At 37.0% G+C, this 10,389-nt stretch overlaps 1 protein-coding gene across 1 annotated transcript; it reads left to right on the top strand.

The window, feature by feature from the left end:
• Positions 1-5,531: 5,531 nt before the first annotated feature.
• Positions 5,532-9,116, top strand: LOC111400791 (pentatricopeptide repeat-containing protein At4g28010-like). The gene has a single exon (XM_023028195.1). The coding sequence runs from the start codon at positions 5,820-5,822 to the stop codon at positions 8,007-8,009; it is 2,190 nt and encodes a 729-aa protein (XP_022883963.1). The 5' UTR covers positions 5,532-5,819; the 3' UTR covers positions 8,010-9,116.
• The last annotated feature ends 1,273 nt before the right edge of the window (positions 9,117-10,389 follow it).

The following is a 10,389-nucleotide window of genomic DNA, read 5'->3' as shown; positions in this document are numbered from 1 at the left end:
TCATGAAACTGTTAAAATGTTTTTACTTCAGTGTTTTTGATTTGTATACATACTCATATAGTAGAAAGTGACGTGTTTAATATTTTCCTTTCCAGAGGCAAAAGGCATGGTGGAATCCGATAATGAGAATGTGGAGGAAAACATGATCGTTCTAGACGACAAAAACATTGGAGGAGATTATCTGATAGTGCCTGTAGTTGGTATGAAATTCAAAGATGAAACAGAATTCTTCGACTTTTATAAAAGATATGGTTATGCCGTTGGTTTCCCAATTTGGAAATGAAATTCGAAAAAAGACGGCGACGGGATTTTGAGATATGTGACCTTGACATGTAGTCGTGAAGGTCGACGAAGTAGTACTACAAGCGGTTCTTTGAAGCCTCAACCAACAATTCAGACTGATTGTAAAGCGATGATCTTTACATCTTCGATGTACTTGGTACCTAGAGATTAAATACAGTCCACCTCGAGCATAATCATAAAACCAGTCCTTCAAAGTCCAGATTGTATCGCTATAACAAAGAATTGAGTGCACAGGTGAAGGGAGGCTTGAAGTTAATGATACGACAAGAATTCCATTGCACAAAAGTTTTAACTCTGCCGTTGTTGAAGCGGGTGGGTATGAGAACTTGACATGCGTGGAAAAGGACTGTCGAAATTATATTAAACAAGTGCGGCGACTAAGACTTAGAGAAGGAGATGCCGCAAAAATGCAAGCGCGATGCTCGGGCTTTTACTTTAGTATTGATTTGGACGACGAATCATGGTTGAAGAATGTGTTTTGGGCGGACTATCGATGTAGGCAAACATATAGGGAGTTTGGGGATGTTGTTACTTTCGATACCACTTACCTCACTAATAAGTACTACATGCCCTTTGTCCCTTTTGTTGGTGTAAATCATCACTGTCAATCAACACTGCTTGGGTGTGATTTGATATCGAATGAGGACACGGACACTTTTGTGTGGCTGTTCAGGACATGGCTTCAATGTATGCATGGTCAACCTCCGCATGGAATAATTACCGATTTGGACAGGGCTATGCAAAATGCAATTGAGGTTGTTTTTCCACATACAAAACACAGATAGTGTTTATGGCATATTTTGAAGAAATTACCTCCATGTGCTACAACATATGAAATGGAGAAGCAATTTTAGTCAGTCTACACCATTTCCAAAATTCGAGAAGTTCAAGCTGAGTTTACGGAAAAAGTGTACTGTGAACTTATATCCGCTTCGCAGGGACATTTTGGGATGATGTATGAAGTACGAGAAGACATTGTGTGTGGCGATCGTCGAACCAAAAAGACATTTTGGGTAGTCCTTCGAAAAGAGACGTGTGACATTACTTGCAGCTACCACTTGTTCGAATTTCGGAGAATAATTTGCAGACACACGATCGTAGTTTTGATTCGTAATGATGTTATCGTACTATTGAGCCGCTACATACTGAGGAGATGGAGGAGAGACGTAAATAGAGCACATACGAGGGTACCAGTTAATTACACTGGTTTGGTAAGTACTCCTGGGCAATTGAGGTACGACAATATGTGTCAAGCGTTCTTCTCGGTTGCTAACCTTGCAGCAAACGATGAAGTCCGCTCACGTGCGGTTACTACGGTAATGGATTGGATTGAAGTGATAAAGAAAGAGCTTATGATGCCATCCCCAAGTAGTGGTAGTAATATCTTATCACACCACACTTTTCAGTTACCCTCACAAGGTACTAGATCGCAAAATACTATTGGCGGGAGCATAGGAGATCCTAAACAATCAAAGAAAATGGGCGCGCCAAAGAAACTTCGAAAGAAAAACCCGTTGGAGACGCGTTCGAAGAAAACAAAGGTAGATATATTATTTCATTTGTTGGCGACCTTAAAAATAAACTAGTAATTATCATTTTTTTCGAGTTTTCTCACAGATGTCGTCAACTGCATGCAAAAGACAAAATAACTTAGCTCATGATGCACCAAGTGTTCGGGCATCTGAAGAACAACAACATGCCACGCCAACATCATCATTGTATTCACACCAATTCTTGGTACGTAAATGTATTTCATAACTTTTTTCGAGTTGGATGTGTTATGTATGTTGGTACTTTATGTAGGGCGGTGAGGAAAGTTTTGCATTTGCACCACACATACCATCGCCCAGTACGACCAAGTTGGGTACGACACACGTTATGTTAAATTCTGATGGTAAATCCTCATCCTAATTGGCTATTCGAACTTGTTTTTTTTATTTGCACATAATAATGTATGGTTTTGGATGTTAGATAACGTAGTTTACAACTACTATCCACATGCCCGTAATGCAAGGGGCACAAGCTTGTGACGGGACGTCAAAAGGTCGTATATTATAGATATGCTTATTCTATGTCGAAATCCAAATTCGAAATAATTTGATTACGAGAAGTTAATTGTAATAAATGTCACCCAATGATGGCAGTTAAGGACTACATGTTTAATTTATTTTGTGAAGGCAATTGTGCTTGGACTAATAATTGTAGTATATTCTTTATACAGCCCAGTGGTAGGGAGAGGTTTTGTGCACCTAGCATTAACTCTAGCCAGTTGCTTTCTGTTACTTTCCTGGATTTTGATGAGCTTTTGCAAGATTTTATGATTAGCCAGTTTCTGGTAGCTTTCCTAGATTCAACATATGTAGACAAGGATTCTATTCAATGAAACATTAAGCAGAGGAATGTATGCTTACTTTTTCGGTTAAAAGCATAGGAATTCTGTGGAAGTGTTAGCCACTTTGGTTAAACTAATGTCAAGTCATTTCAATTCATTAGTATTACATCGATATTTCTTTGCTAGGTCTTCTGTAATGTGCGTATTGACCACATTTTTATCAACTACATTTTAATGACTCGATTATCATAAATGTTTTAATTTATTAGTTATTTAGCATACGGTTGTGTGATGAATATGATGATTTCATGGAAATAGGCATCGATTAATAAACACCATTGTATGGAGTTGCAAATTATTATACAAACGAAAGTGGTTCATTCACTTAATACACACACGAAATCCCCTATAGCTAGTCAAACATTAAACAATGCTCAATCCGACTCTTTCCCTTTTGCGTTTGCGTTCGCGATGCCTTTTCCCTTATGGATCGTAACATTCACAGAAATACATATTTATTCTTCGTCGTTCAGTCTTACTTGAGATTGGAACATGCGGGCCATATCATTAGGTGTTTCCTTCCATTTCTTCACCCTCAGTAATGCTGACGTCTTATTGGACAATCGATGAAGAAGTGTCCCTTGCTCCGGCACCTATAACATACTCCAGAATTCTTCCCACCTATTCTGAGAACACAATGACAGAGAAAATTATGATTTAGAATACCATAACAAATGAAAACCGAACAACCTTTTCACTGCAAAGAGCCAAAGCATACCACTTTCAAATAGACATCGTTGAAACAGATCATACGTTTTGCAACTAGAAAGAATTTTTAAATTTTCAAGAATCAGACATGAACATTTCAACATGCAAGAAAGTCTGATGATATTTGTGCTTCAAGCTCACTGCATCAATCAATTTCCAATCCGATGATTTGTGTGAAAAACTCATTTTGTGAATTTATTTTTTTAAATAATTAAGTTATTTTGATGACTCCATCATGAAAGAAAGTAAACACGACAGGAATTAGTGCTCTCTTGACCATAAATACGTGAATATGTGGAATTCCATATATAAAGGCTAACTAGTAGTAATCTGTCACACATTCAGAAAACCATAAATAGATTCATTGAATAAATGAAATGTTTCTTTCAATTCAAGGGCCTTTAAACAATGTTATTAGTTGGGGGGGGGGGGGGAAATTTTGGTTGTTATTTGTTGGGGGGGGGGGGTAAATTGATGTTAAATGTGTGGTTGAGAAATAAGGAAAAGTTTTTGATTTATGTGTAATATTATTTTAATAAAGAATATGTGATTAAAAAGAAGAGAGAGAAAAATGCATTTTGAAAAAAAATGGCTACCAAACGGAGCCTAAACTAATAGTTAAAATTGCAGAATTCTACCACATCTCTTTCCCCCCACCCCACCAGAGAGGGGGGAAAAATGAAGAAACACATTGGCTTATAATCATTGCCAAAACAAACTCTATATCGAACCTATAGGACGCCTTAATTGAATGGTAATTATGAAGAAAAACACCATTACTATGAAAATAAAGAAAGGATTATAAACTATAGAATAGTCCATTAAGGGCTATATCAGTACAACCACCGAAAGAACAACAGAAGTCCAATATTGTAACCTCGTTCCCTATCCACCCCAACCAAAAAAAATGAAAAGAAAGAAAAGAGAAACAAGCAATCTCACATACTTAACACAAATGTAACGTTTTGGACTGAGATTTCAACAAATTCCATAGATGATGCATCAATAACATTAGAAAAGACAAAAAAAAAACAAAACAAAAAACTTGAAGAACGAACCGTCCACAATCAATCTCGCTACTGTAGATAAATCAATAATTAAACCACATACTTGCCTTCCTATTTGTAATCCCGTGTATGAAGTACGATTTGATGGCCGGCTGAGGTGGGTCTTCCTTGTTTTGCGATGGCCGAACTGTTGTGATAGCGATGGCGTTGTCGAGTGATCAAATATGGACAATCGGTCGGAATGGAAGAGAGTGTCAGAGGTAAAGCTTAGTAGTCAGCGTCCAGTGAGATGCTGGCTCAAATTTCAAGCTATCGTCGAACAACGTCGTCGTTGGTTTAGAGGGTTTGCAAAAGGGGGAAAACAAGGGGAGAGACACGTCTTCACTGTGGGCAGTTGAAAATGAGGAGAGAGATACGACTTTTAAAAGTTGAAAGATTTTTGTTTTCTTTTATTATTTTTTTTCCTCCATTCCATGTCACATTCTAAGGTATGTTGTAAGTCCCATTGTAGGATTGAATAAGATATCATAAATAAAAAATATTTGAAATGATTATTAGTTTATTTTATTTCAAATTATTAAATGTATTGTTGTGTGTCAGATAAGACTTCTTCGTTAAATTTAGTCAAGATTGTGCTCATAAGCAACATTGTATTTCTTCACTCGTTCAATATTGCTTGGTATATGAGGGTTTAAGAAAGAACAAAGAACGAAAATAATCTGGATTTATATTGCACTATAAAAAACAAACAAGTATGAGAACAAAATTTTTGGGTAATGGATTACTAAGTTCCTGTTTGGTGAAGATTAAAATTAAATTTTAGTATATTTTGATAAAAGGAGATGAAATATGTGGTTGAAAAATTGTGGGACCTATAAAATTTGTAGTTGAAATGAATTATTGACTTTGATTTATATTAAAATTTAGATTTTAATTGGTATCAAAATGGGGATAATTTTTCTACCAACCTAATGTCAAAGGCTAACAACAATAAAGAAAGTATTTTTCATTAAAATATATATGAAAGAAAGGCCCCCTTTTTTTTAACCCCTTTGACTAAAACAATACAATACAATACAATACAAAAATTGGTTAATTCAAACAAATTTTACACAAAATTAGCGATTTAAAAGTCGCAGCTTTGAAAAGCACGATATCAACTGGAAAGCATTGCCAGTGCTGCCCTCCCCTTCCACCTTACTCAAACCGGCCGCCGCCACCGCTTGCCGTCCCTCTCCTTTGCCAGGTAAAACGGCCATTGCTTTCCGTGTTAACATTCATCACCGCCTATGTATACATGTCTGTATGTATACACATAGAATTTGAACGTTTTGATTTAACCCACACAACTTAAATCTTCGAAGACGAAAACAGAACAAGAAATTGAATTACAAATTTCAACAGCAACAATGATTAGAAAAAAACTTTTTTTATATCCGTATTTGCATCAAAATATTATCTTTACCAATCTTTTATCTACTGTCTCAAGTACAAACTCCCTACCTGATTTCATTCCCAATGATTTACACGCAGTAGAAATCCAAATAAAATCTCTAGGTGAAAAACCCCACACCAGAACCCAGTTTAATAAAGCCCTTGCGCTTTTCGATCAAGTTGGGGATATGGGTCTCGTTCCTTCGAGACACACGTGCAATTTTCTCGTTCAAATTCTTGCCAAGAACAAAGAATACAAAATGTCTTACAGTGTTTACAGGAAAATGACTTGGGTTGGAGTTTCACCGAGTTTTCTGTCATTATCCTCTTTGGTTGAGTGTTTTGTGCATTTCAACATACCGGAATTAGCACTTGCTGTGCCTGGTATAATTTTGAAAAGTGGGTTTAGCATTAATGTGTATGTTGCAAATCTTGTATTGAAGAGTTTGTGTTATAAAGGCAAATTTGTTAGGGCTGTGGAATTCTTGGATGAAATGGGAAGAAATTCTGTGCTGCCAGATGTAGTTAGTTTTAATACTCTGATAAAGGGATTGTGCACGGTGAGAAATCTGGATGAAGCTATAGATATGAGGAGTCAGATGGAGCGTGCTTATTGCGTTCCTAACGTGGTTACTTATAACATTTTGATGGATGGTCTCTGTTTGAAGGGTCGGACTGATGAAGCGATGAGATTGTTGGAGGAGATGAGAATGAAGCAGTTGGAGCCGGATCTTTATATCTATAACACACTTATAAATGGACTCTGCATTAATGGAGATGTTGATAGAGCGAAGGGACTTTTGAACGAGATGTTGGGAAAGGAAATCTCTCCGAATGAAGTTACATATACGTGTTTGATGAATGGTCTTTGTAAGATGGGAAAATTGAAAGAAGCCAAGGGTTTGTTTAACACTATGTTGGAGCGTGGAATACGTCCCGATGTTGTTACCTTCACAGGTATGATTAGTGGGCTTTGCAAGGATGGGAAGATTGCAAAAGCGTTGGAGCTGTTTAATTTCATGCTGGAAAAGAGAGAAGAGCCTAATAACATTACATATAACATTCTAATTAATGGATTATGCAAGGAAGGATTGCTAAGTGATGCTTTCAAGATTCTTGAAATGATGGTCGAGAAGGGCAAAAAGCCTGATGTGGTTACTTACAATATGATTCTGAGGGGACTTTGTGACATTGGGAACGTTAACGATGCTCTGAAACTCTTTGATTTGATGCTGTCAAACAAGAATTATGTTGACCCAGATGCTTGGACGATCAGCATGTTGATCCGAGGTCTGTGTAGAGAAGGCCGTCTTGACGAGGCTGCAAGAATTAATAGCGAGATGGTTGAGCATAAGAAAGTTGGTGACGTGGTGACATATACTGCACTAATTGGAGCTTATCTAAAGGAAGGAAATGTTGAAAAAGGTATGGAACTGTGGAAGGAGGTTTTACAATTGGGCCTTATTCCTGATTCACGGACTTACAGTGTTATGATTGATGGATTTTGCAAACATAACATCATAAACATTGCGAAAGGGTTGTTTAGTAAAATGAGATCCTTAGGTCTTACTCCTACACTGCCTGACTACAATACATTGATGGCGACCTTGTGCAAAGAGGGTAGTTTTGAGCAAGCAAAGAGGTTGTTTAAAGAGATGGTTGATGGAAGCATTCAACCAGATGTTATCTCGTATAATATCATAGTCGATTCATCAATAAAGGCTGGGAACATGCAGTATGCCAATGAGTTACTTAACCATATGAATCGAAGGGGATTGAATCCTGATGCTTTTACCTTTTCAATGTTGATTAATAGGTTATCAAAATTAGGACTGATGGAAGAGGCTAAAAGCACGTTTGAGAGAATGACTGCATGTGGATTCTCACCTGACATCTCTGTTTATGATTCATTGCTGAAGGGGTTTAGCGTACAGGGTCAAACAGAAGAGATGATTGGCTTACTTCGGAAAATGGGATCTGAGGGTGTTGTTCTTGACTCTAAAATCACTTCAACTATCATGACGTGTCTGTGTGATATTTCTGACGATCAAGACGTTGTGGAGCTTCTACCAAAATTTTCCCAAGAGGATTGGAAAAATGGTGGTGTTGCATGTGATGAGTTGTTAATGAAACTCCAAAAGGTTCTTCCCAAGTTTCATTCATAAGCATTTTCAGTAATACTGAAGCAGAAGTGCTGAAGGCTATTTATCTATGTCCTGAATTTGGTAGTATGCATGGTAATGAACGATGCATATTCGTAAAGTGACAGGATGGACAAACAAATATTTAGCATATCACCGTAAATTTTCAATTTGGAAGCGGCTTGGATCTAATTACATTGAATTTTCTCTTAGAGGTGACAGAGAACTGAATGGAATAGGGTAAGATGATTTATTTACGAAGAATCAAATTTATTGGAATAAGATAGTTCACTGTTGTTTTAAGTGGGGCGTCAATTTGAACTGTGAAGATGATGAAAGAGCAACAGCACTAGCAATCAGAATCTTCAAAAGCCCCCTCTCGAGAACTTCTGGACAATCCTTACCCATTTGATGATCCAAGCTCTGGAGTAATCTCTCTCTCTCTCTCTGAATGTGTTTGCGTGCACGTGTAAATGCACTCATTTAACTGCACTGATAATGTGTATATGAAGAACAGAAGATGCTCCTTTTCCTATCAGAATTGATTTTTCTGGTCAGCATGAATTTATTATCTAGTTCTGCTAATGCAGTCCAGATGGAAACCTGCTTTATAGATTTAATGAGACCCCCTTATGCTTTATTTCCGGAGTGTAAGTTTAAGATCTCCCCTTAAAACTGTTCTACCAGTTCATGCTTGTTTGGTAAACTTGTCTCCGGATTTTCACGGTTTTAACATAGTACTCTAACATGTCTGATGAAGCTAGGGTACTTACTCAGTTCGCCCAGATCTAATTTAGTAACATCATCCATAGAAACAGTGGCTGAATACAGCTCTGTTAAAGGCACGGATGAAGGGAGACATACTGAACAGACGCCAAAAGGGAAGGAAAAAAATCCCAGTCAAGAATTAGGCTCAATGAGGCGTACTCGTCCCCAAATTCCGGACAAATGACCCCCTAAACATAGTATCTTTAAAGTCTGAAAATGGTATTGTACACAAGTTTGCATTTAGACATGTCATGTTTATGTTTTTGTTTCTGTTTTCAGCACAGTTCATGTTTAGTTGAGGTTATAGAAGCTGAACTTGCTCATACAAGTGATTCCACCCTTAAATTAAAAATAAATTTCTTATATTGGTACCTAATAGTGGGTTATAATGCTTTGCTGATTCTATAAGGTTTTTTCTACAAATTTAAGATTAGGTGTATGGTATTTTTTGCTCTTCTCGATTCATTTATGATACTCCAAAGTTTGGTGCAATCACATCCTTAAGAGTTGTAACAAGATGTATGAAGTTTTGTGATTATCCTTTCCGATTCACTATTGTTATGATGAGATAATTTCATTTTTACGGTTAAGGAATACAATTCGTATGCAAAAAAATATTTATGAATTTTGATAAGTTTTGTTCTTTTTTTCATTTTTGGGAAGTTCCACTATTATAGCAACGAAGATTTTTCCATCTATAGTCAATAATGTTTTTTGAAGAGAATGTACAATGTGCGTCTTTCTTTTTCAATCTAAATATATTCTTTTATCTAGTACTCGTATTTTTTAATATCGACACCGGTTTTTAAGTTCCAAGTACATTTCATTTAATTAACTTGTACATTTTTTAACATTGTGAAATTAACTTTCCACGAAACAAAAAATAAAATAAAATAAAATTTTCCTTGCATGAATATGGAATTTGTTTTCTCAATCTGCCATGTGCCAACCAACCAAAGGAGTAATTTGTTCCCGGGAAATCCTCTGAACCCTTATTAATTTTCCCAAATCCTAGGATTCTTTCAACCCATTTTTTGCATTAAACCAAATTTACAAAAATGTAAAATTTTGTTCTCCTAAACCTCTCACCAAATGCATGATGTCCTAAATGCTTCTCTCTTGCAAGCCATGGCTTTCTCTCTCTAGTCTCTAATCAACCTTCTTCTTTTAAACCCCTTAAAACCCCAAATTATTTTCATGATCTCCAGCCCTTGAGCTCAGGGCCATCATCCTACTGCACATTCATATCTTTATCTGTCTCTTTTCTTTAATCTTGTCTTTTGATCCCTCGTTCAATGGGGAATTGTTGCTCCCAAGACAAAACAACAAATGATCCAGATGACGCAAGGATAAAAGTAGAATCTATTGCCAAACTGGTAGAGAATCCTAGTTCTTCCATGCATAACCCCACCGTCCCGTATAGAACTCTGCCTCCTTCAGCCTCTCCCAAACCTTCGAAACCAACCCCAATAGGGCCGGTTTTAGGCCGTCCAATGGAGGACGTCCGCTCGACTTACACCATTGGAAAGGAGCTCGGGAGAGGACAATTCGGCGTCACACATCTATGCACACACAAACAAACAGGCGAACAATATGCCTGCAAAACAATCGCGAAAAGGAAACTCGTGAACAAGGA

The sequence above is a fragment of the Olea europaea genome, chromosome 1 (assembly GCF_002742605.1).
Source record: "Olea europaea var. sylvestris chromosome 1, O_europaea_v1, whole genome shotgun sequence".
NCBI classification, from domain to species: domain Eukaryota; kingdom Viridiplantae; phylum Streptophyta; class Magnoliopsida; order Lamiales; family Oleaceae; genus Olea; species Olea europaea.
This window is presented reverse-complemented; position numbering and strand designations above follow the sequence as displayed.